At 45.9% G+C, this 26,968-nt stretch overlaps 1 protein-coding gene across 1 annotated transcript; it reads left to right on the plus strand.

Annotated features, from left to right (window-relative positions):
• Positions 1–25,002, plus strand: dnali1 (dynein, axonemal, light intermediate chain 1). Its single transcript, XM_085962424.1, has 6 exons — positions 1–1,088; positions 18,533–18,666; positions 21,238–21,407; positions 22,261–22,439; positions 22,845–23,009; positions 23,886–25,002. The coding sequence occupies exons 1-6, from the start codon at positions 1,008–1,010 to the stop codon at positions 23,919–23,921; spliced, it is 765 nt and encodes a 254-aa protein (XP_085818550.1). The 5' UTR covers positions 1–1,007; the 3' UTR covers positions 23,922–25,002.
• The last annotated feature ends 1,966 nt before the right edge of the window (positions 25,003–26,968 follow it).

Raw genomic sequence — 26,968 nt, forward strand, 5'->3', positions numbered from 1 at the left:
CCTCCTCCTGTTGCTGGTCCGCAGTTGTTTCCTTCCGGACTGTTTATGGCGGAGCTCCCGCACGTTACCCTGCGCGGTTTCCAAGTTTTGTTCCCATGGAAACAAGGCGCTCGCTGCATCCTGACAACCGAGAGAGACCGGGATAGAGAGAGAGAGCGAGACCGGGATAAATCGGGATACGGAGCGAGACCGGGATAAAACGGGATATATATATATATAGAAAGAGACCGGGATAGAGAGATTGAGACCGGGATAGAGATAGAGATCGAGAGAGAGAGAGAGACCGGGATAGAGAGAGAGAGAGACCGGGATAATCCAGGATAGAGAGAGGGAGACCGGGATAAGCCAGGATAGAGAGAGGGAGACCGGGATAAGCCAGGATAGAGAGAGAGAGACCGGGATAAGCCAGGATAGAAAGAGGGAGACCGGGATAAGCCAGGATAGAGAGAGGGAGACCGGGATAAATCGGGATACGGAGAGAGACCGGGATAAAACGGGATATATATATAGAGAGAGAGACCGGGATAGAGAGATTGAGACCGGGTTAGAGAGAAAGACCGGGATCGAGAGAGAGAGAGACCGGGATAGAGAGAGAGAGAGACCGGGATAATCCAGGATAGAGAGAGAGAGACCGGGATAAGCCAGGATAGAGAGAGAGACCGGGATAAGCCAGGATAGAGAGAGGGAGACCGGGATAAGCCAGGATAGAGGGAGGGAGACCGGGATAAGCCAGGATAGCGGTAGGGAGACCGGGATAGAGAGAGAGAGAGAGAGACTGAGATAGGGAGAGAGTTAGACTGGGATAAGCCGGGATAGAGAGAGACTGGGATAAACCGGGATAGAGGGAGAGAGACTGGGATAAACCGGGACAGAGAGAGAGAGACCGGGATAGAGGGAGAGAGACCAGGATAAACCGGGACAGCGAGAGAGAGAGTGACCGGGATAAACCGGGACAGAGAAAGACCAGGATAAACCAGGAGAGACAGGGCGGACCTGGGCAGCAGAAGATGATCCCCCCGATAGACTCACTGTTGAAATATGACCATCCGCTACTTGTCAGCAGGAATATGGAGAAAAAGTCCGCAAAGGTGAGGGGTCTGGACAGTTTCAATAATCATGGGCGATTTTAATCTTCATTTTGATTGGACAAATCAAATTGGACAAGGTATCCTCGAGGAAGAGTTCATAGAGTGTATCCGGGATGGTTTCCTAGAACAATACGTTGTGGAACCAACCAGGGAGCAGGCTATCTTAGATCTGGTACTGTGTAATGAGACAGGATTAATAAATGATCTCATGGTAAAGGATCCTCTAGGAAAGAGTGATCATAGCATGGTTGAATTTCAAATTCAATTGGAGGGTGAGAAAGTTGGGTCTCAAACCAGTGCCCTGATCTTAAATAAAGGCAATTACAAAGGTATGAAGGCAGAGTTGGCTAAAGTGGACTGGGGAAATAGATTAAAGGGTAAGACGGTTGATAAGCAATGGCAGACATTTAAGGAGATAATTCATAACTCTCAACAAAAATATATTCCAGTGAGAAGGAAAGACTTTAAGAGAAGAGAGAACCATCTGTGGCTAACTAAGGAAGTAAAGGATGGTATCAATTTGAAAACAAAGGCATACAATGTTGTCAAGATTAGTGGGAGGCCAGAGGATTGGGAAATTTTTAAAAACCAGCAAAGGATGACTAAAAACAATAATAAAGAGAGAGAGAAGATGGATTATGAGAGTAAACTAGCAAGAAATATAAAAACAGATAGTAAGAGCTTCTACAGGTATATAAAAAGGAAGAGGTTAGCTAAAGTAAACGCTGGTCCCTTAGCGGATGAGACTGGGGAATTAATAATGAGGAACAGGGAAATGGCAGAGACTTTGAACAAATATTTTGTATCAGTCTTCATGATAGAAGACACTAAAACCATCCCAATAATACATAATCAAGGGGCTATAGGGAGGGGGGAACTTAAAACAATGACTATCACTAAAGAAAAAGTACTCGGTAAAATAATGGGACTAAAGGTGGACAAGCCCCTTGGACCTGGTGGCCTGCACCCTAGGTTCTTAAAAGAAGTGGCTGCAGAGATAGTGGATGCATTGGTTGCAATCTACCAAAATTCCCTGGATTCTGGAGAGGTCCCAGCAGATTGGAAAACCGCAAATATAATGTCCCTATTTAAGAAGGGAGGGAGACAGAAAGCAAGAAACTGTAGACCAGCTAGCCTAACATCTGTCATTGGGAAAATGCTGGAGTCCATTATTAAGGAAGCAGTAGCAGGACATTTAGAAAATCATAATACAGTCAAGCAGAGTCAGCATGGTTTTATGAAAGGGAAATCATGTTTGACAAATTTTCTGGAGTTCTTTGAGGATGTAACGAGCAGGGTAGATAAAGGGAAACCAGTGGATGTGGTGTATTTGGATTTCCAGAAGGCATTAGATAAGGTGCCACATAAAAGGTTACTGCATAAGATAAGAGCTCATGGTGCTGGGGGTAATATATTAGCACGGATAAAGGATTGGGTAACTAACAGAAAACAGAGAGTCGGGATAAATGGATCATTTTTCAGTTGGCAAACGGTAACTAGTGGGGTGCCGCAGGGATCAGTGCTGGGGCCGCAACTATTTACAATCTACATTAATGACTTGGATGAAGGAACCGAGTGTAATGTAGCCAAATTTGCTGATGATACAAATGTGGTAAACCACTGTTTGCATTCCACCGTGTACATGTCTGTACATGCCTCGGCTGACTCCTCCCACGAGTCCAGGTATAAAGGTGACTGCTCCACAGTCCCTCTGTATTCTGGACTGGTCGACCACTCGAGGCACACCTTCATTCTCTTGTTAATAAAAGCCTGTTAGTTACTCGCTTAACCTCAGTCTTTGAGTGATTGATAGCGCATCAATTTTATTAACAAGATTTTTTATAATGGAGAAGATCCTCACACCAGCATGCCTAGACTTAGGCCATCGGGAGGTGGACGCATCCACCAAGTTTACTCACTGGCTTAGGTGCTTTGAAAAATTCCTGATCGCCTCCGCTGCAACGGTCAAATCGGATGAGGACAAACTGGATGTCCTAACCTCCAAAGTGAACCACCGAGCGTACTCGGTCATCCAGGACGCGACCTCGTACACGGCTGCTATCAAGCTCCTCAAGGACCAGTACACGCGTCCAGTGAACGAGGTACGCCAGGCACCTCCTGGGGAGTCGTAAACGACAACCTGGGGAATCAACCGAGGAATACCTTCAGGCACTGTCTGTGCTTGGCCGGGCCTGTGGTTGTAAGGATGTAAAGGCCGCCGTGTACACAGAGGAACTTATCCGGGATGCTTTTGTAGCGGGCCACAGGTCCAATTACACCCGACAGCGACTGTTGGAGCAGAGTGACCTCGACCTCAACAAGGCCTCTGAACTCGCACTATCATTGGACGCAGCCTACCGGGGCATGGATGCCTACTCCTCTGCACCGTGGACGCCGCGGGGAACGACAGCCTGGGACACGGTAGGTCCGTCTCATAGCACCGTGCCACCCCAGCCACATCCCAGCAACGGCCCAACTACCGCAGCAGTGTCCCAAGGCCAGAAATGCTACTTCTGTGGCCAGGCCAAACACCCCAGAGCGCGCTGCCCGGCGAAAAATGCGATCTGCTCGGGCTGCGGGAAGAAGGGACACTACGCCAGCGTCTGCAGGGCCAAAGCCACCCCGAACCCCAGCAGTGCCACGTGTGGGCCGTGCGGGCCGCCATCTTGGGCCTCCCCAGCCATGTGCGAACCACCGGAACAGCAGCCATTTTGGACGCCTCCGGCCACATGGGGATCATGGACGCCGCCATCTTGGACGCCAGCCGGGACGCAGCAGGCCCCCAACACCGCCTCATCTGATACCCGCAACGACACACCAACCCCTACGCTGGCCTCCGTGACGCTGGACCAAGCGAGACCGCACCAACTGGCCCGGTCCACAATGGACATTAAGGTAAATGGTCACGAAACAATCTGCCTTTTTGACTCTGGGAGCACGGAGAGCTTCATCCACCCCGACACAGTGCGGCGTTGCTCTCTCCCAGTCCTGCCTGCGCACCAGCGGATTTCTATGGCCTCCGAGTCCCAGTCAGCGGACATTGGCGGCTACTGCGTGGTGACACTCTTAGTAGACGGGACTGTGTACGATAATTTTAAACTTCTGGTCCTGCCCCACCTCTGCGCTGCCGTTCTACTGGGGTTAGATTTTCAGTGCCACCTTAAAAGTGTTACGATGGCGTACGGTGGACCCCTCCCCCCACTCAGTCCGCAGCCAGCAGCTTCCAAATTGCCCGCCGCGCACCAGGTGCAACCTCTCCACACTCAGAGTCACCCCCCCCCCCCCCACTGTTTGCTAACCTCACCCCCAACTGTAAGCCCATCGCCACAAAGAGCAGGCGATACAGTGCCGGGGACAGGGTTTTCATTAAAACCAAAGTGGAGCGGCTCCTGAAGGAGGGGATTATTGAGGGCAGCACCAGCCCCTGGCGAGCCCAGGTTGTGGTCGTTAAGACCGGCGAGAAGCAGCGCCTGGTCATCGACTACAGCCAGACAATAAATCGCTACACCCTGCTGGACGCTTACCCACTCCCCCGCATAGCTGATATGGTCAACCAGACCGCGCAGTACCGTGTCTTCTCGACCATTGACCTGAAATCAGCATACCACCAGCTCCCTATCCGCCCTGAGGACCGCCAGTATACTGCCTTTGAGGCAAACGGCCGCCACTATCACTTCCTTAGGGTTCCCTTTGGCGTCACCAACGGGGTCTCCGTCTTCCAAAGGGAGATGGACCGGATGGTAGATCAAAATGCGTTGCAGGCCACTTTCCCATATCTGGACAATGTGACCATCTGCGGCCATGACTTGCAGGACCATGACGCAATCCTCGAAAAATTCCTCTGCACCGCCCAACTCCTGAACCTGACGTATAACAAGGAGAAGTGCATATTCCGCACAACCCGCCTCGCCATCCTTGGCTGTGTTGTGGAACACGGAGTCATCGGTCCCGACCCCGACCGGATGCGTCCCCTTATGGAACTCCCACTGCCCCACTGCCTCAAGGCCCTGAAGAGGTGCCTAGGGTTTTTCTCCTATTACGCCCAGTGGGTCCCCTACTATGCGGACAAGGCCCGTCCGCTGATCAAGTATACCTCTTTTCCCTTGACGGCAGAGGCCGGCTTAGCCTTCCACCGTATCAAGGAAGACATTGCCAAAGCCACCATGCACGCAGTGGACGAATCCATCCCCTTCCAGGTGGAAAGCGACGCGTCCGACTTTGCCCTGGCCGCTACCCTTAATCAGGTGGGGAGACCCGTGGCCTTCTTTTCACGAACCCTCCAGGGCCCGGAGACCAGACACTCCGCTGTTGAGAAGGAGGCCCAGGCTATTGTGGAGGCTGTGCCTCATTGGAGGCACTACCTGGCCGGAAAACGATTTACCCTGCTCACTGACCAGCGTTCAGTTGCTTTTATGTTTAACAACAAGCAGAGGGGCAAAATCAAAAACGACAAGATCTTGAGGTGGGGAATTGAACTTTCCACCTACAATTACGAGATCTTGTACCAGCCCGGGAAGCTCAATGAACCCCCGGATGCTCTATCGCGTGGCACCTGCGCCAGCGCGCAGATCGATAGACTGCGGGCCCTCCACAATGACCTCTGCCACCCGGGGGTCACCAGGTTCTTCCACTTCATCAAGGCCCGCAACCTGCCTTACTCCATTGAGGAGGTCAGGACCATGACCAGGAACTGCCAAGTCTGCGCTGAGTGCAAACCGCACTTTTATAGACCAGACAGGGCTCACCTGATAAAAGCCACTCGCCCCTTCGAGCGCCTGAGCGTTGATTTTAAAGGGCCTCTCCCCTCCTCCGACCGTAATGTGTACTTCCTCAACATTATTGATGAGTACTCCCGTTTCCCGTTCGCCATCCCCTGCCCGGACATGACCAGTGCCACGGTCATTAAATGTCTGAACGACCTCTTCACCCTGTTCGGTTTCCCCAGCTATATCCATAGCGACCGGGGCTCATCGTTTATGAGCGACGAACTCCGCCAGTACCTGCTCGCTAGGGGTATTGCCACAAGCAGGACCACCAGTTACAACCCCCGGGGGAACGGACAGGTGGAAAGAGAGAATGCGACAGTTTGGAAGGCCGCCCTGCTAGCCTTAAAGTCTAGGGGCCTTCCGACCTCCCGCTGGCAGGATGTGCTCCCCGATGCACTCCACTCTATTCGGTCACTGCTCTGCACTGCCACTAACGCCACCCCTCATGAGAAAATGTTTGTCTTCCCAAGGAAGTCCACATCGGGGACATTGCTACCGCCATGGCGGACGTCCCCAGGGCCGGTCCTACTGAGAAGACACGTGAGGACCCATAAAACAGACCCCCTGGTCGAGAGGGTCGACCTCCTCCACGCCAACCCCCAGTACGCTTACATTGCGTACCCGGACGGGCGGGAGGACACAGTCTCCATACGAGACCTCGCATCCTCGGGGGCCCCAGTAACCCACCACCCACTACCACCCCCCCCACGATCCAATATCCAACCCCAGCAGACGGCACGCCTGGGCCCCACGACCCGCTCGACACCCACGAGGACTACACACCAGTGCCCCAGCCTACGCGGGACTCGACGCCGGAAGCTTCACTACCCCTGCCGTCGCCACGTCAATCACAGCGGCAGACAAGACCTCCGGAGAGACTCCAATACACAAACTTTTAATACACTTCACCCCGCCGGACTCATTTTTAAACAAGGGGTGAATGTGGTAAACCACTGTTTGTATTCCACCGTGTACATGTCTGTACATGCCTCGGCTGACTCCTCCCACGAGTCCAGGTATAAAGGTGACTGCTCCACAGTCCCTCTGTATTCTGGACTGGTCGACCACTCGAGGCACACCTTCATTCTCTTGTTAATAAAAGCCTGTTAGTTACTCGCTTAACCTCAGTCTTTGAGTGATTGATAGCGCATCAACAAAGATAGGTCGTCATCGTACGTGTCTTCACACTGTTCCCTTTGGGGAACTGTATGAAGTGGTGGAAGGATTTCTGGCCGCGATTAACGCTCCTTCCGTGACCGTAACCATCTTCGTACCAGCCATTAGGGTGGTTAGTCCTCTGGCGGGAGGGTTTTACGGGCTCCCACAACCCATACGAGCGGGGGGGGGGCCACCCACACCCACGGACGCAAGTATCCCGCTGGATGTCAACCCAGAATTTAGAGCCGGAGCTCCGACTCCACTTGCCGGGACTGTCTGGAGTGAGGTTCGAAACCCTACACCTTCTGGCCCAGCAGCGGGGATGCTACCGCTACGCCAAAGGCCCACTCCACAAAGATAGGTGAGAAAGCAAGTTGTGAAGAGGACACAAAGAATCTGCAGAGGGATATAGACAGGCTAAGTGAGTGGGCAAACATTTGGCAGATGGAGTATAATGTGGGAAAGTGTGAGGTTATCCATTTTGGTAAGAAAAATATAAAAACAAATTATTATTTAAATGGAGAGAGATTACAAAATGCAGCAGTACAGAGGGATCTGGGGGTCCTTGTGCATGAAACACAAAAAGTTTGCATGCAGGTACAGCAAGTAATTAGGAAGGCAAATGGAATGTTGGCCTTTATTGCAAGGAGGTTGGAGTATAAAAGCAGGGAAGTCCTGCTACAACTGTACAGGGTATTGGTGAGACCACACCTGGAGTACTGCGTGGCGGCAGTATTTAAAAGCGGCTCCGAGACTAGGTGAGGCCTCGGAGCAGCGGCGGCAGGCGGGCGGACCTGCGAGGGAACGAGGCTGAGCGGCGGCAGTATTTAAAAGCGGCTCCGAGACCAGGTGAGGCCTCAGAGCAGCGGCGGCAGGCGGGCGGACCTGCGAGGGAACGAGGCTGAGCGGCGGCAGTATTTAAAAGCAGCTCCGAGACCAGGTGAGGCCTCAGAGCAGCGGTGACAGGCGGGCAGACCTGCGAGGGAACGAGGCTGAGCGGCGGCAGTATTTAAAAGCGGCTCCGAGACCAGGTGAGGCGTACCAGTCTCCAGTCTCCGAGCTCAGAGGGAGGGAGAGAAGTAAAAAGTAATTAAAGTGTGATGTCACCAGAAAGCAGGTAAGTGATTGGTTGATGAGTATTTCTCTGTTTTTAAACTTTAACTCTGTGGTTTATAGTTACTAAGGTCTCTCTGGTGTAGCGGGGACTGTTGGTAAACCATTTAACTGTAATGTAATTAGTGGGATTGACTGATTTAATTTAAATTCAATTAATTAAAGGGTAAGTCATCGCAGGACAGCCTGGCCACATGGTATGCTCCTCCTGCGATATGTGGGAACTCAGGGACACTTCCTGTGTCCCTGACAACTACGTGTGCAGGAAGTGCATCCAGCTGCAGCGACTGACAGACCGCATTGCGGCACTGGAGCTGCGATTGGATGCATACTGGAGCGTTCGCGATGCTCGGGACGTCGTGAATAGCACGTTTACGGAATTGGACACACCGCAGGTAGAGGTTGGACAGGCAGAAAGGGAATGGGTGACCAACAGGCAGAGTACTAGGCGCAGGCAGGTAGTGCAGGGGTCCCCTGTGGACATCCCCCTCTCAAACAGATACACCACTTTGAGTGCTGTTGGGGGGAATGGCTTATCAGAGGAAAGCAGCAGCAGCCAACTTCCTGGCACCAGGGGCGGTTCTGCTGCACAGGACGGGAGGAAAAAGAGGGGTAGAGCTATAGTAATAGGGGATTCTATTGTAAGGGGAATAGATAGGCGTTTCTGCGGCCGCAAACGAGACTCCAGGATGGTGTGTTGCCTCCCTGGTGCAAGGGTCAAGGATGTCTCAGAGCGGCTGCAGAACATCTTGGAAGGGGAGGGTGAACAGCCAGTTGTCGTGGTGCATATAGGCACCAACGATATAGGTAAAAAGCGGGATGAGGTCCTAAAAGCGGAATATTATGTAACGAGAAAGGATTAATTAGCAACCTTGTTGTACGAGGCCCCTTGGGTCAGAGCGATCATAATATGATCGAATTCTTCATTAAGATGGAGAATGAAGTAGTTGACTCAGAGACTAGGGTCTTCAATTTAAATAAAGGAAACTACGATGGTCTGAGGAGCGAGTTGGGTAGGATTGATTGGGGAATGTCACTCAAAGGGTTGACGGACATTCAAAGACCGAATGGATGAACTACAGAATTTGTTCATCCCAGTTTGGCATAAAAATAAAACAAAAAAGGTGACTCAACCGTGGCTAACAAGGGAAATTAGGGATAGCATAAGATCCAAGGAGAGGACATATAAATTGGCCAGAAAAAGCAATAATCCTGAGGATTGGGAGCAGTTTAGGATTCAACAAAGGAGGACAAAGGGATTAATTTAGAAAGGGAAAATAGACTATGAGAGTAAGCTTTCAGGGAACATAAAAACTGACTGTAAAAGCTTTTATAGATATGTGAAGAGAAAAAGATTGGTGAAGTCAAGCGTAGGTCCCTTGCAGTCAGAATCAGTGGAATTTATAATGGGGAACAAAGAAATGGCAGACCAACTAAATACATATTTTGGTTCTGTCTTCACAAAGGAGGACACAAATAACCTCCCAGAGATGCTGGGGAACATAGGGTCTGATAAAAGGGTGGAACTGAAAGAAATCAGTATTTGTAGGGAAATGGTGTTAGGAAAATTGATGGGACTGAAGGCCGATAAATCCCCAGGGCCTGATAATCTACATCCTAGGGTACTTAAGGATATGGTGTATTTGGACTTTCAGAAGGCTTTCGATAAGGTCCCGCATAAGAGATTAGCGTGCAAAATTAAGGCACATGGGATTGGGGGCAAGGTATTGACTTGGATAGAGAACTGGTTGGCGGACAGAAAGCAAAGAGTTGGAATAAATGGGTCGTTTTCCGAGTGGCAGGCAGTGACTAGTGGGGTACCGCAAGGATCGGTCCTAGGACCCCAGCTGTTCACAATACATATTAATGATCTGGACGAGGGAATTGAATGTAATATCTCCAAATTTGCAGACGACACAAAGCTGGATGGGAGGGTATGCTGTGAGGAGGATGTCGTGAAACTCCAGTACGATTTGGACAGGTTGGGTGATTGGGCAGAAACATGGCAAATGCACTATAATGTGGATAAATGTGAGGTTATCCACTTTGGTGGCAAAAACAGGAAGGCAGATTATTTTTTGAATGGCAATAGATTGGGAGAAGGGGAAGTGCAAAGAGACCTGGGTGTTCTTGTGCACCAGTCGCTGAAGGTAAGCATGCAGGTGCAGCAGGCGGTTAACAAGGCAAATGGTATGTTGGCCTTCGTAGCGAGAGGGTTTGAGTACAGGAACAAGGATGTCTTGCTGCAGTTGTACAGGGCATTGGTGAGACCACACCTTGAGTATTGTGTGCAGTTTTGGTCGCCTTATCTGAGGAAGGATGTTCTTGCCATGGAAGGAGTGCAGTGAAGATTCACCAGGCTGATACCTGGGATGGCAGGAATGACGTATGAGGAGAGATTGTGTCGATTGGGCTTATACTCACTGGAGTTTAGAAGATTGAGAGGGGATCTCATCGAAACCTATAAAATTCTGTCAGGCCTGGACAGACTAGATGCAGGAAGGATGTTTCTAATGGCTGGGGAGTCCAGAACCAGGGGTCATAGTCTAAGGATAAGGGGTAAGCCATTTAGGACTGAAATGAGGAGGAATTTCTTCACCCAGAGAATGGTGAACCTGTGGAATTCTCTGCCACAGAGGGCAGTGGAGGCCAGTTCATTAAATATATTCAAGAAGGAGTTGGATATATTTCTTAAGGCTAAAGGGATCAAGGGATATGGGGAGAAGGCAGGGACAGGGTACTGAATTTGGATGATCAGCCATGATCTCATTGAATGGCGGAGCAGGCTCGAAGGGCCGAATGGCCTACTCCTGCTCCTATCTTCTATGTTTCTATGTATAGTTTTGGTCTCCTTATTTAAGGAGGGATATACTTGCATTGGCGGCGGTTCAGAGAAGGTTCACAAGGTTGATTCCTGAGATGAAGGGGTTGACTTATAAAGAAAGGTTGAGCAGGCTGGGCCTATACTCATTGGAGTATAGAAGAATGAGAGGTGATCTTATTGAAACATATAAGATACTGAGGGGGCTCGACAGGGTAGATGCAGAGAAGATGTTTCCCCTCATGGGGGAATCTAGAACTAGAGGGCATAGTTTCAGAATAAGGGGTCGCCCATTTAAAACTGGGATGAGGAGGAATTTCTTCTCCCAGAGGGTCATAAATCTGTGGAATTCTCTTCCCCCGAGAGCTGTGGAGGCTGGGTCATTGAATATATTTAAGATGGAGATGGACAGATTTTTGAACAATAGGGGAGTGAAGGGTTATGGGGAGTGGGCAGGGAAATGGAGCTGAGCCCAAGATCAGATCAACCATGATCTCATTAAATGGCAGAGCAGGCTCAAGGGGCCAAATGACCTACTCCTGCTCCTATTTCTTTTGTTCTTATGTAATCCACCCTCATGGCTCTGTTTGGGTATAGTTTCACCTCCCTGATCCATGTGAGTCTGGTCTGTACTGAGTTCACCGTCCTTAGCAGACCCAATGAGTTAACTACAATTGACCTGGGCGCTCCTGGGTTAAGGAAGGTTAAATTAGCCAGCTTTCCTGATCACAATCCAGTGACTCCTACTGTAAGTGTGCATGTGATGTTGGATGACAACAGACCAGAAGCTATACTGTTTGCTTCCTCCCCACTGTCAAACAACTCACCGACAAAAAGTGCCTCTGTCACAAACCCCTTAACCCAAAGCTCACATCTTCAACTGCTGCCTTTCCTTAGGCATTGCTCTCCCTGCTCCATTCAAAATGGCCACAATCCTTCAACCCCTCCATCCTCACAAACTACTGTCACATTCCCAATATCACTTCCATCTAAGTTTCTGCAGTGTTGTCATCACCCAACTCCGTGTGCAGCTCTCTATATTTGAATCTCTCAAGTTGAGCTTCCATCCTGCCCAAAGCACTGAGACTATCCTAGCCAAAGCCACCAATGACATCCTGTGTGTCTGTGACCACTGAGTTATCCCTTCTCGCCCTCTCTGGCTTTTGATCTCCTTCAGCGCATTTCTTCTGTGGCACTGCCCTCATGATTTCCTACCCGCCCCAACCTAGCCAGTACACCTCCTGCAATGGCTGATCCTCATGTGCCTGCACAGTACATCATTCCTTATATTCCTCAGCAACATTTTCTGTGAGCATAGGATTGGATCATGTACTACTGACGATACCTAACGTTATCTCTACATGACTTGATTCCATAAATGTTGCAGTGCTGTCCAACTACTGGTCCGACATCAAGGGGGTAATTTTAACCCCAAAAAACGGGTGGGTTGGGGTCGAGTGGGAGGTTAAAGTGCTAAAAATCTGAATCCCGACCTCAGCTCGCCTCCAACCCACCCACTTCCGGTTTTAACTTTAAGTATTATAATAAGGCTGCAAGCCTCATTTTGAAGCTCCATTTTAAATTTAACTGTGGGCGGGTGGGTTTCCTGGGCCTTGGGGAACCCGCCAGCTAAAGGAAAGCAATGACTGTTGGAGCCAGGAGGTAAGTGACTTTCCACTTACCTGCTGGATCCAGCATTCCTGCCTCGCCAACCGCCCCACAATCGGATCTTCCGCCGAACCTTCAAATTTCCCCCGACCCCCACCTCCTCACTGACCCCCCCACCCCACCCCACCAGACCTCCAACACCACTGCCCCCCACAGGGTCTCCAATCTCTGATTTTCTCCTCTCCGGCCCCCGAGCCCTCCTTCGACCTTCGATCCCCGGCCCCCAACCTCCCTCCCGGCCTTCGATTCCCCCCTCCGGCCAGCGATCCCCCCTCTGGGCCCCGATTCCGCCTTCTGATTCCCCTCTGCGGCCATGGCCCCCTCTCCAATCTCCATCCTTCGATCCCTCCAATCTCCATCCTTCGATCCCTCCAATCTCCATCCTTCGACCACTCCAATCTCCATCCTTGGACCCCTCCATGATCTCCATCCTTGGACCCCTCCACGATCTCCATCCTTGGACCCCTCCACGATCTCCATCCTTGGACCCCTCCACGATCTCCATCCTTGGACCCCTCCACGATCTCCATCCTTGGACCCCTCCACGATCTCCATCCTTCGACCCCTCCACGATCTCTATCCTTCAACCCCTCCACGATCTCCATCCTTTGACCCCCACCCCCCCTGCCCCAATCCCCCTCTCCCTCTTTTCTGCGGCCTGATGCCGCAGGCTTACCCGCCCGACAGCCAGTCAGCCTCTCTGTCTGGCTGGCTGTGGGCAGGAAACTGAGAAGCTAAATGTTAATCAGGCGCTGCCGTTAAATTCGGCAGGGCCTGAGAGAAACCTGTTCTCCCGGGTTTCCCGACCGCAATGCAGCCCCTCACCGCTCCCTACCCGCCTCCAAGATAAAATTCCGACCCAAGTCATGGATGAGTCAGAACCTTCTGCCGCTCACCACTGACTGGCCAGACCAAAGACACCCTGTTCAGAAAGTGATGTATTGCCCTTTCCTTGTGAATGGGACACCAGTCACCTACTTGATGGGCATATGGACAGTAAACTGACAGTTGATGCTGATGCCATCTGTTGCAGCCTGGAGTGAGGCTGTGGTATAGAAGTTGATTGCCTTCGTTCTGTGTCTGGTGTTTGGCTCCAGTTCCTGCTGCAACAGGTGACATAGGTCAGTGACTGCTTGCCTGCCGCAGCGCAGCCGCCTCACGCACTGCTCCTCTGACATGTTGGGCTATGACATCCTGTTCCAGAAGGCCTACATGTGGTAGCTCCTCCTTGGCCCTTGACTCCTTCGCTGTCTTCCTTGATGCTCCACAGGTCTTTGCTGTAATGCCTGCCGTTGCTGCTGCTGTGGCAACCTCGATGGTAATTCCAGCAGCATTCCCATCTTTTCTGGGCCTCCTGCAGCCAATGGAGTCAAACCGTGCAGCTGCAGCCAAAAGCCAGCAGTCCAATTACTCTGTTCTCTGAACTACTGCCAAAACTAAAAAAAAATGGATCCAAATATCCCCAGTAGCCAAAAAAGTACTGGGGAAAGAGGAAGCTGTTCAGTTGGGTTTGGGACCGGTGTCCTGGTGAACCGAATAACTAGGGCAGTAGACAGGGCTTTAAACTAATGAAGCGGGGGTGGGGGAGGATTCAGGAAAGAGTACATTTAAAAGCAGCAAGAGAAATGTCAAGGCTCTACAGAAGAGTAGAGTTTTGGGTAAAATTAAGCAGAGTGGGTCAGGAAGGGATAGAGAGAGTAAGAAAGGTAATAAGGCATCAGTGACTAAGGTGACAACAGGGAAAAATAGAAATAAGTCAAAGCTAAAGGCACTATATCTGAATGCGCGAAGCATTTGCAACAAAATAGATAAATTAATAGCGCAGTTAGAAATGAACAGGTTTGATCAAATAGCCATAATGGAGACGCGATTGCAAAGTGGCCATGGTTGGGAACTAAATATTCCAGGATACTTAACTTTTAGAAGAGATAGACAAAATGGAAAAGTAGGAGGGGTAGCCCTGATAATAAATGATGGGATGAAGACAGTGGAGAGAAAGGATCTCAGCTTCGAAAATCAAGAAGTAGAATCAGTTTGAGTGGAGCTAAGAAACAGCAAGGGGCAGAAAACATTGGTGGGAGTTGTTTATAGGCCCCCAAACAGTAGTTGTAATGTAGGGCAGAGTATAAATCAGGGAATTAGAGGCACATTTAACAAGGGTAATCATGGGGGACTTTAATCCACATATAGATTGGGCAAACCAAATTTGCAGTAATAGTGTGGAGGACGAATTCATGGAATGTATGCAAGATAGTTTTCTAGATCAGTATGTTGAGGAACCAACTAGGGAACAGGCTATTTTAGATCTAGTATTGTGCAACGAGAAAGGGTTAATTAGTAACCTTGTAGTAAAGGGGCCTTTAGGGAAGAGTGACCATAATATAATAGAATTTTATAAGTTTGAAAGTGATTTAGTTAAATCCAAAACTAGGGTCTTAAATCTAAACAAAGCAAACTACAGGAAACTTTCTGATATCCGGCACTGACGGGACCGAGCTGGTGCCGTAACATCAAAAGTGCCGGACATACCAGAGTTAATGTTTAAACATACGGAACTGAGAAGCTCCGTGTGAATCAACAAACCCTGTTGCTTAGCAACAGCTTCAAAACAGTCGGCTGCAGCTGCAAGCGTCTGTAGCTGAAGCTGTTGCTATAGCTACAGACCTTGCAGTGCTTGACTGGGGAAAAAAAAGCAACGAGAACTAAAAAAACATATAGAAAACGGCTCCTGATTTTTGCCGTTAGATCGAGTATTCCGGACATATAACCTCTGGATAAACCAAAGTTTCCTGTATGTAGGTACAAGGGACGAGTTGGCTAAGGTAGATTGGGAAACTGCATTAAGAGCTATGATGGTAGACAAGCAATGGCTAGCATTTAAAGAATTAATACATAATTTACAACAAATATACATTCCTCTAAGGCACAAAAACCCCACAGGAAAAGTGGTCCAACCGTGGCTAACAAGAGAAGTTAAAGATAGTATTAGATCAAAGGAAGAGGCTTATAATGTTGCCAAAAAGAGTAGTAAGCCGGAGGGTTGGGAGGATTTTAGAATTCAGCAAAGGAGGACCAAGAAATTGATAAAGAAATGGAAAGTAGAATATGAGCGCAAACTAGCGAGAGACACAAAAACAGACTGTAAAAACTTCTGTAGGTATGCAAAAAGGAAAAGATTAGCAAAAGTAAATGTGGGTCCTTTACAGGCTGAGACAGGAGAAATTATAATGGGGGAATAAGGAAATGGCAGAGAAATTAAACAAATACTTTCTGTCTGTCTTCATGGAAGAAGACGCAAAAACTTCCCAGAAATAGTGGAGAGCCAAGGGTCTAGCGAGAATGAGGAACTGAAAGAAATTAGTATTAGTAAAAAAAATAGTACTGGAGAAATTAATGGAACTGAAAGCCGATAAATCCCCTGGACCTGATGGCCTACATCCTTGGGTTTTGAAACAGTTGGCTATAGAGATAGTGGATGCATTGGTTGTCATTTTTCAAAATTCCATAGATTCTAGAACGGTTCCCGCGGATTGGAAGGTAGCAAATGTAACCCTACTATTTAAGAAAGGAGGGAGAGAGAAAACGGGGAACTACGGACCAGTTAGCCTGACATCAGTAGTAGGGAAAATGTTAGAATCTATTATTAAGGACGTGGTAACAGGGCACTTAGGAAATAATAATAGGATTGGGCAGAGTCAACACGGAATTATGAAAGGGAAATCATGTTTGACAAATTTGTTGGAGTTTTTTGAGGTTGTAACTAACAGAATAGATAAGGGGGAACCAATGGATGTGGTGTATTTGGATTTTCAGAAGGCATTCGATAAGGTGCCACACAAGAGGTTATTAAATAAAATTAGGGCTCATGGGATTGGGGGTAATATACTAGCATGGATTGAGGATTGGTTAACGGACAGAAAACAGAATAGGAATAAACGGGTCATTTTCGGGTTGGCAGGCTGTAACTAGTGGTGTACCGCAAGGACCAGTGCTTGGGCCTCAGCTATTCACAATCTACATCAATGATTTGGATGAGGGACCAAGTGTAATATATCCAGGTTTGTTGATGACACAAACTGAGATATATGTAAGTTGTGAGGAGGATGAAAGGAGGCTTCAAGGGGATATAGACAGGCTAAGTGAGTGGGCAAGAACATGGCAAATGGAATATAATGTGGAGAAATGTGAAGTTAACCACTTTGGTAGGAAAAATAGAAAAGCAGAGTATTTTTTAAATGGTGAGAGATTGGGAAATGTTGGTGTTCAGAGGGACCTGGGTGTCCTTGTACACGAATCACTGAAAGTTAACATGCAGGTACAGCAAGCAATTAGGAAAGCAAATGGTATATTGTCCTTTATTACAAGAGGATTTGAGTATAAGAGTAAAGACGTCTTACTGCAATTATATAGGGCCCTGGTGAGACCACACCTGGAGTATTGTGTACAGTTTTGGTCTCCTTACCTAAGGAAGGATATACTTGCCTTAGAGGGAGTGCAACAAAGTTTCACCAGACTGGGTCCTGGGATGGGGGGATTGTCCTATGAGGAGAGATTGAGTAGACTAGGCCTATATTCTCTAGAGTTTAGAAGAATGAAAGATGATCTCATTGAAACATACAAAATTCTTACAGGGCTTGACAGGGTAGATGCAGGAAGGATGTTTCCCCTGGCTGGGGAGTCTAGAACCAGGGGTCACAGCCTCAGAATAAGGGGTTGACCATTTAGGACTGAGATGAGGAGAAATTTCTTCACTCAGAGGTGGTGAATCTTTGGAATTCTCTACCCCAGAGGGCTGTGGAGGCTCAGTCATTGAGTATATTCAAGACAGAGATCGATAGATTTTTGAATATTAAGGGAATCAAGGGATATGGGGATAGTGCAGGAAAGTGGAGATGAGGTAGAAGATCAGCCATGATCTTATTGAATGGCGGAGCAGGCTCGAGGGGCCAAATGGCCTACTCCTGCTCCTATTTCTTATGTTCTTATGTTATGTTCTTAAAAGACTTTCCAGCAACTTACTGTAATAGAGGTGGGGACCCCGTTAAATAGAGCTGTTTGAGCAAACTTCCTGAGAGTTGGCGCCATGTTTTTCTGAGCAGATACAAGAAAGAAATGAATGAAAAGCTTCCAGGCACCAATTTTTTAAAGAGGGCCTAATTCAAGGACAGGACCCTTATTAACATATTTGAATAAGGCCAGCATTGATTTGGTGGTCGCCTAATGTCCACCTTTACCAATATGGCAGCAGCCATGTTTTGTGTCCACTTCTGGCGCGGGACGTCCGACTGAAAAATTTGCAAGTCCATCGCTGAATTCACGCTCTAAAAATTGGCGGGATGCAAAGGAATTTCTATTCCGGCTTAGATGCTGTGCTCAACTCCTAGGGTGGGGCAACCTTCTAATTCAGAGGCAAGAGTCCTACCAACTGAGCTAAACTACCATAGCAGGCAAGTTTTCATTGCCTAGATTTCTTTGAGCCGGACAGATTTTTTTTTGTTAATCTGATAATGAGAAAGATTTTACCTTAGTATTGCCCATAACTATTAGCTTTCATTATTGTGTCAGTTGTAAGATCTTCTTCTTATCGTAAAGTACTGGGACAGAGAGCCAATTAAAGTGCATGGCCATACGTACAGTGGCGCAGCATAGTGCTATAATGTGCTGTAAAATGTCACAACAAATCAATAAATGGATTCATTCTGCACTGGGCTTTTTGTTCAGCTGTCACACAGTGACACCTCAGTTCAGAAATGGTCACTTTGAAAAGGAGAGGGCCCAAGCTTTTTTTTTTGTTTGGTTTTGAAAGTGACATTCCTGAAACGCAGAACTGTCAGTGATCAGTGTCTGCTGGAGATTCCAATACACTGTCGGTCAGTGTTTGCACTGCATAATTTAATTTGCCTTTTTATCTATTACAGGCTCGTGCCTTGAAGGTGAGTCCACAGCAGCCTATGTCGACATCACCAATTCCAAGTCCTCCAAAAACCAAACCACTTTCTGTAGACGTCACTAAGCAGACAGAGGAGATTTTAAATGCAATTTTGCCACCCAGGTAAAACAACAGAAATTCTCTCACAAATTAATAGGCACTTAATAGGGAAATTTGAAGATTCCAGTCCACAAAAATAGCATTGCATTTTACAACTAATTTTATTGTATTGCTTGATAGCGTTTTGCAAGTTAATTTCAATACAGCCTTTTACGACATTAGCATCTTGTGGAGAGGATTTTTTTATAGAATGGGAGGAACTATTGAGTCACAGAGCTAATGTTTTGAACCCAACCTCTATAAAAATGCAATGTATTTTGTGTCAAACAGGAGACTTTTTCCCACTGGTTTTATTCTATACTTATCTACCACAGGAGTGGTACAAACCGCAGTATTACTGTGTACTGATACTGTAGACATTTGGGTATCTGAGCGGTCATTAAGGAGAGATTTTATAAATTCAAGGCGTGGAGTGTCGCAGGTTTTGCCCTCTAATATGCCTCCCAAGTGATGTAGATCTGATTTAACTACGTTCTGTTATCCGCATTATCAGCAACAAAAATGGGTCATGTGAGAATCTAGACAGTGAAAGTCAGAAGAGAGACATGACAGCCAAGCCCAGTCTTGACCTCATGCAATATCTATACAGGCACTTTGCAGCAGTGTCAACGGACTATGATTAGAAGCACGGACCTTGGCAACCTAACAATGCAAAAAAATTGCATTTATACAGCATCTTATCAGGTCCTAAAGTGTTTCATGACCAAAAAGTTACTTTTGAAGTACATTCACTGCTGTTACGTAGGCAAATATGGCAGCCAATTTGTACAGTAAAAGGTCCTACAAACAGCAAATAAGATGAACGACCAGTTAATCTGTTTTTGGTGTTGTTGGTATCCATCCTCATCCTTCTCGACCTCATTGCAGCCATTGACACGGTTGACCACACCATCCTCCTCCAAAGTCTCCCCTCCGCTGTCCAGCTGGGTGAGATTGCCCTCGCCTGGCTCCACTCTTATCCTTCCAGTCGTAGCTAGAAAATCTGCAATGGCTTCTGTTCCCACCCCCACACAGTTACCTCTAGAGTCCCCCAAGGATCTATCCATGGGCCCCTCCTATATCTCATCTACACATTGCCCTCAGCAACATCATCCAAAGACTTGACATCAGGCACCACACGTATGTTGGCAGCGCCCAACTCTACCTTACCACCACCTCTCCAGACCCCTCCACTGCCTCTGTGTTGTCAGATTGCTTGTCCGACTTACAGTCGCAACATTCTCCAATTAAACATTGGTAAGACCAAAGTCATTGTCTTCGATCCCTGGCACAAACTCCATTCCCTAGCCACTGATTCCATTCCCCTCCCTGGCCACTGTCTCAGGCTGAACCAGACTGTTCACAACCTCAGCATCCTATTTGACCGCATATCCTCTCCATCACCAAACCGCCTACTTCCACGTCCATAACATCACCCATCTCCGGCCCTGCCTCAGCTCATGCTGCGGCTGAAACCCTCATCCATAGTTTGTTACCTCCAGACTCAGCTATTCCAATGCTCTCCTGGCTGCCTTCCTATCTCCCACCCTCCATAAACTTGAGTTCATCCAAAACTCTGCTGCCTGTATTCTAACCTGCACCAAGTCTTGCTTACCCATCACCTCTGTGCTCATTGACCAACATTGACGCCTGGTCCACCTACGCACCGGTTAAAATTCTCATCCTCATTTTCAAATCCCTCCACAGACTCGCCCCTCCCTATCTCTGTAACCTCCTCCACCCGTTCAACCTTCCAAGAACTATGTGTTCCTCCAACTCTGGCCTTGTGCATTCCCCCTCCCTTTTGCTCTGCTAGAAAGGTGGAGATGGAAGATAGGCTGTGGCTTTCTATGAATAGTAACATTAATTTCAATAACTTTAAAACACTACAGCAGCTGGACTGGAAAGCAGTCACTTTGAACACAACCCTTTCACCTTTGAGAGCTGATGTTGATTCAGTGGGATGAACTCTCTCTGTTGACCTTAAGAGTCTCAACCCAGTCCCCAGTGATTATGAAACCACAGCACAGAACTGTTCATAATCTGTTACTGGACTGGCATTCTCACTCAAGATAGCACAAGGATGGCTGATTGGCAAAACTTGTGGTCTTCTAAGATGGAGTTGAGGCACATTGTTGGAGCAGGATGGAGAGAGCTTTACTGTGCATCTGTTCTGTGCTATACCAACTTGACGTGGCAGTGTTCAATCCTGACGCTGTTTCAAAATATTCCAATTCCAGGACTGACGTTCCTTATCTTGAAGGGCACACAAACTTTGAATGTACTGGATGCACAACAACAACTTACATTTATATATAGCGCCTTTAACATAGCAAAACATCCCAGAGTGCTTCACAGGAGTGTTATCAAACAAAATTTGACACCGAGCCACATAAGGAGATATTAGGACAGATGACCAAAAGCTTGGTCAAAGAGGTAGGTTTTAAGGAGCATCTTAAGGGAGTGGTAGTTGGTGGACAGTGAGGAAAAAGATGCAAAGCAGACACATGGTGATTCCCAGAGGGAAAGAAAGATAAATGCACAGTTCCAGTTCATTCGTGCTATAACCCTGGGCCAACTCATGTTGTGTTGCAGAGAATGGATGGAGAATGCACAGCTGTGGATTCAGCAGGTATCCAGCACTCCCTGCACTCGGATCGATGTTGTCCATCTGCAGGAACAACTAGATATCAAGCTGCAGCAACGGCAAGCTCGAGAGACTGGAATTTGCCCAGTCCGCAGGGAGCTCTACTCGCAGTGTTTTGGTAAGTCTCTGCGGGACTGCTCATCTTTTGTTACAATAATAAATGCACAAGAACGAATATTCAGAGAGATTCAGTAATCTGGCTTCTATTGCAAAATGCGCACAGAAGCAAATTGTTCATACAGATTTCAAACTCTGTGTTTTGAATTGACAGGGTATAGCTGAGGTGCTAAAGAGGAGCCAAATCTTAGAATCAGGTCACGAGCCCACCTGCCAGTATTTAGCTACAGCTGTTTGTATGTATCTGAATTGGCACTGGTTTAAGACTTGCCCATGAGGTGGGACTTGTTTACACCTGTACCAATTTAATATTCATCACTAGAGGGGTTTACAGTAGCGAAAGGAGGTCTATTTGTGTTGACAAGCCCAACATCTATATTCCCACTATGATGTTTAATTAAGCAAGTAACCCCTAGTTTCTTTCTTCCAATTTTCTCTTGGAAAAACACTCACACTTGCTGCTGTACAGTTCCATATGCACTGATAACCCTCAGGCACTTCATGTGTGAGCTGCGACAATGAGCAAGCTATTCAACTGTATGAGGCATCATGGCCAAACCCTAACTGGTTTCTTAAAGTGGAAATGTACTCTATTGAATGGTCACATTATCTTAAATGTAATAAAAGCCATGTATATAAGCACTTAATGTGTGTACCGTATTCCATATTCATGTGTTTATACTTAAAAATGGGAATTAAACAAAGGCTGGGAATAGGCACTTTATGTGGACTGACGTCCGATGCAACATCATGAAGTTCTGCTCCTGTGATAGCAGTGGGGAACGTGGGCTGTGTACGGTGTAAAATATAATTTTTTCTGAGTTGGATTTTGCATGGTCTTTCTGCCTTCATAGATGAACTGATCAGACAAGTCACCATCAACTGTGCCGAGCGTGGATTACTGTTGCTGCGAGTCCGCGATGAGATCCGTATGACCATTTCTGCCTATCAGACACTGTACGAAAGCAGCGTAGCTTTCGGGATGAGGAAAGCTTTGCAAGCAGAAGAGGGGAAAACTGACATGGAGAAAAAGGTAAACATTTGTTGTTGGTTAAAAACTAATTCAGTGGCCCGTGTGAGTGGAATGGTAAATAAAAAGATCTGATTTTTAGTTGGTCACCATTGCGCTGCTTGTCGGAGTTGTTTACTGCACTTAAAGGAGCAGCATTGCTCAGTAAGTACTTCTTAGTAGAATAGCTAATATTGTGTAGTAACCCAGTACAAACCTTAATGCCTTAAAAACATAGAAAGATTATTTTGTGTATACATTGGTGATTTTTCTATCTTTAAATATTTCTTTCTCTATTGGGGGAATCCAATGAGCCAGTGTCTGCAAGGACTCTATTCCATTCATAAAATGTTTGAGATTGGAATTTGACTTATTTGGACAGGAATGGTTAATTCATATTTTCTGATCTCATATTTTTCCCTTTGCTAGATCATTGATTTGGAAGCAGAAAAGAAAGAACTGGAGAGACAGCTCAACGAACAGAAAGCGAAGTGTGAAGCGATAGAGAAAAGGGAGAATGAAAGGCGGCAAGTGGAGGAGAAGAAGCACGCCGAGGAAATACAGTTTCTCAAACGAACCAATCAGCAGCTTAAGGTGAGCAAAAGAAGTTAAGCTATCGCTGGCATCTTCTAATTAAAACTGGTTAGTCAATGTATGTAGGGATTCCATTGATAATTTGTTCTTTACCAATGGATGGTATAAACGTTGCAATGTTTATTGAATGTTGTAGAAAAGAATTAGTGCCTTTGGTAAATCCTCATGTTATGGTACATTAAAAGAAATGGATTTTCCTGGTTTAGTTACATGTCTACATACTGTATCAGGGTTGCATTTCCCCAATTTTGGAGTCGCCTTGTAGCCATTACTATCCAGGATTCTGCATGTACTAAATTCAAAATCTTGGCCAAGTGACTGAGAAAGTAGGGACAACTGCATGTCGTTAATTCACCAACCTTTAATTGGTTGATTGTGTGATGAACCAAAATGGATATACACGGGGAGATCAAATTTAACATTGTTATTGGACAGAACAGTGTTACAAAATATCAGCTGTTCTACACCTTGATGTTCTTCTCCTTGGTCGTTGATCACTGCTGTTTAAATGACTAAAATATGGTTGTCGAGGTTTTCCACTTGTAATGCTGACAGTAACCCATTCAGTTTAAGTAAGTTACCATCAGCATTACAATTGGAACATTTGGGCTTGTAAGTTCCTTTAAATCAGTATCAGTTCAATTTATATCAGTGGGCATCATGATTTTAAAAGGTTTCAATCTAATTAAGACAATTGTACACTTGAATACATTATTATAATACATATAATTAGGGGTTACTAACATGCCATGTTAGTGCTGCGCTTAATCTATACTTGTGCTCTCAATGATGATTGCCCAGATACAGTGTATTGTATGTACCACAGTTTCCAAAAAGCAAAATCAGTTACAAAATGATTTTTATTTCTTGTTCTAGGCACAACTGGAAGGCATAATTTCTCCAAGGAAATGAAACCATTGCATTTTCTCTCCAATACAATCTTTTAAACATACTATGCATTCACAATATTACTGTAATTTAAACTGTATACAAGTTACTACACAGGCAAAGGTTGCTGCCTATTAAATAGAATCTTAATGATCTAAAGGCTAGTCATAGAAATAGGGCCAAGACACTTTGGATGCATAAATGCAAGGTTACATGTGAGTACAGTATATCATTTATTTAGCAAGTGCCATTATTATGACCCCTTTTAATCTTCATGCTGCAGACAGGTCCAGGGAATGGCTAATTCTCTGGTCCTGACAACGTTGTATGTTTTCACCACATTCACCACGATACTGGAATAAACACTAATATTGTAGTAATAAAGCTACTGCAGTGCCAGGAATAAATGTATTACAGTAATATTCCAGAGCGAGTTTTAATTAAAACCCTTTCATTCAAAAGTATTCCTCTTTTTAAATTATGATAATGAACCTATTTTGGGTTTGTCCAATTGTCAGTCTCAGTAAATCTTTCAACTCAACAAGGGGGAAGCATGTGTGTAATCAGCACACAGTAAAAAAAAAAAAATCGCACCAAAATGGCGTAAATAAGACGGACATCATTTAGAAAAAGGTACTGATAGTGGCAGCAGTTAATTTATTTGATCCTTGGAGTGCTGTTTGAGGTCTCCCTTTGTTTACCCCGAGAAGATATCAGATGTTATCTCCAGTGAACTTGTAGAGACGCTATGCAGCTGTAACAAGTGATCTCAGAGACAGTGTGCAGAAAATGGGTTAACAAAAAATCCTAAAAAAAAATCAACTACTGATTGGATTACAACTTCTTTGATTTACAAAGGAGTAAAAACAGACAATTATTCATCCCCTATTAGTTCCTTAGGCATTGAGGTACTGTTCTATACACGACCTTTTCCTTTAATTACATTACATTATTCTGTGTTGTGTTTGTGTATTTTCATTACTGGCTAATTTTTCAAATTCCTAATTGACATTGCAGCACTCATCGTGCTGTAAATTTTAGATTTAAAATGTGTTCTGTTCTTCTAAAAGCAGCAATGTTTTTTTGAAATAAATTACTTAAACTACTTGTGTTTGAAGTCATCCTCATTCATTAATGGGAAAAAAGTTCAATGCAAATAATGTATAGCAGCTTTTTGTAATTAAAAAAAAAATCTATACCATTACTAATAATGATTGGTGGATTAACACATAAATTGTATTATGTAGATCCAAGAATACTCCATCCGAATAATGGGATAGTAGATATTTTTCTCAGTGTGTACATTTTGTCTAGTATTATATTTCCCAGTTATCATGAATTATTGACTGGGTTATATATTTTCAAGCATCCACACACATTCAATATTGTTTATTCTAAATGGAAATTTATCCCGAGCTCTGTTATGCCCATGAGACAACATGGCCACGTGCAATTTTGTTGGTCTTTCTGTCCAATACACAGGCAAATGATTGTGAATTCTAATCACTTGTTCATGAAGCAACTGGAGGCGATAGAAAAAAATCACATGCTACTTGAACAAATATTGCATCAAGCTCACAGCCAGCAGAATATTAGTGTTTGTCATATTTACTGTCCTTGTTTTTGCAAACACTTGAAACTTGTGCTGTGTACAGAAAAAAAATTGGAAACCCGTTTCTTATTTTTTAGTAGGCGACCCAATGTTGAAATTACTCATGAGCGAGTCATTCAGATGCCACTTGGTCAGAGAGCTCCATTGCCATAAATTTGTTTTCAAAAAGTGCCCAATGCATAGCTGCATATGGAATCCCAAGTAAGGGTTCAAAAAATGTTAATCGGGTCATTAGATCTTGTACCATTGACCTTATAGCTTATTCTAATTGCCTGCTATGCGATCAATCAAATAGTGTTAGCGTTGATTGAAACACGCAGAGCCAAGCCTGGTTGTCCATTCTAGCCTAGAATCTATTCATTAACACTGAAAACGCAGGTGGATCGTTGTGTTGGGAAATATGTTTGACTGCTTTCAATTGGGTTTTGAAAGTAAAGCGTGGACAAAGTCAGGGGTACGGCAGTATGGTGGCTGTTACTTAACTAATAATCCAGAGAACGCAAGTTCAAATTCCACCATGGGATTTGAATTCAGTTTTAAAAAAAACCTGGCATCAGTATAAAAAAAAGACTACAAAGTCGTAAAAATCCAACTGGTTCACTCACGACCTGTAGGGAAGGAAACCTATCGTCCTTACCCGGTCTGGCCAATGTGACTCCAGCTCCACACCAATGTGTTTTGATTCTTAACTGCCCTCTGAAGTGGCCGAGCAAGCCCCTCAGTGTTATCAGGGACACCCACGTCCCCAAGAATGAATTAAAACAAAATGTGCACATGTGGAGAAAACAAAGTGAACTCACTCTGTCCTTACTGGTGCACAGCAATAATCAATTTACAACCGTTGGGACTGTAAGCTATTAATTCATTGACAATCTGAACCATTTCTCTTACACTTGTAAAATCTCACCCATTTTATTGTGACTTTTTTATTGGCATTCCAATGTGTACTCCTGATACAGTCTAAATCTTATTATTCAGCTGCTCAGTCTAAATCTTATTCAGCTGCCCACGTATCGATTGCCAACTTACCAGCGCCAGTAGATGGCATTAGTGCTACATGGCTTTGTTACAACAGTTCTGTAATACTTGCACAGCCTCTGATATCAATTTACACGGACAGATAGTTACAGCAGAGAATCACCAGTCAATAATGGAATCCATATTTCTGCTCTTTGTATCGCACCATCCACTTGCACGAGTTGGAAGTTAAATATATTTTTTTGGGCCCGGCAGGGATGTAGCTTTGAAACTTCCAACATCTCAAAATTCTAGGTTACTGCATCAGTGCTACCTATATGGAAAGATGATTTATTCATTAAAAAAAAACACCCAGCCTTTTAGGAATGTTAAAATATAGTGGCCAAGCGTTTCCACTTTGGGCGCAATTGGCAATCCGGGTGCAAATGGCGCTCAAAATTGCACTAGCTTTGAGAAGTGTTTTTATCCCCCCCCAAGTTTC

Source organism: Somniosus microcephalus, chromosome 20 (assembly GCF_052327205.1).
Source record: "Somniosus microcephalus isolate GS21.2 chromosome 20, FLI_Smic_1.0, whole genome shotgun sequence".
In the NCBI taxonomy this organism is placed as follows: Eukaryota; Metazoa; Chordata; class Chondrichthyes; order Squaliformes; family Somniosidae; genus Somniosus; species Somniosus microcephalus.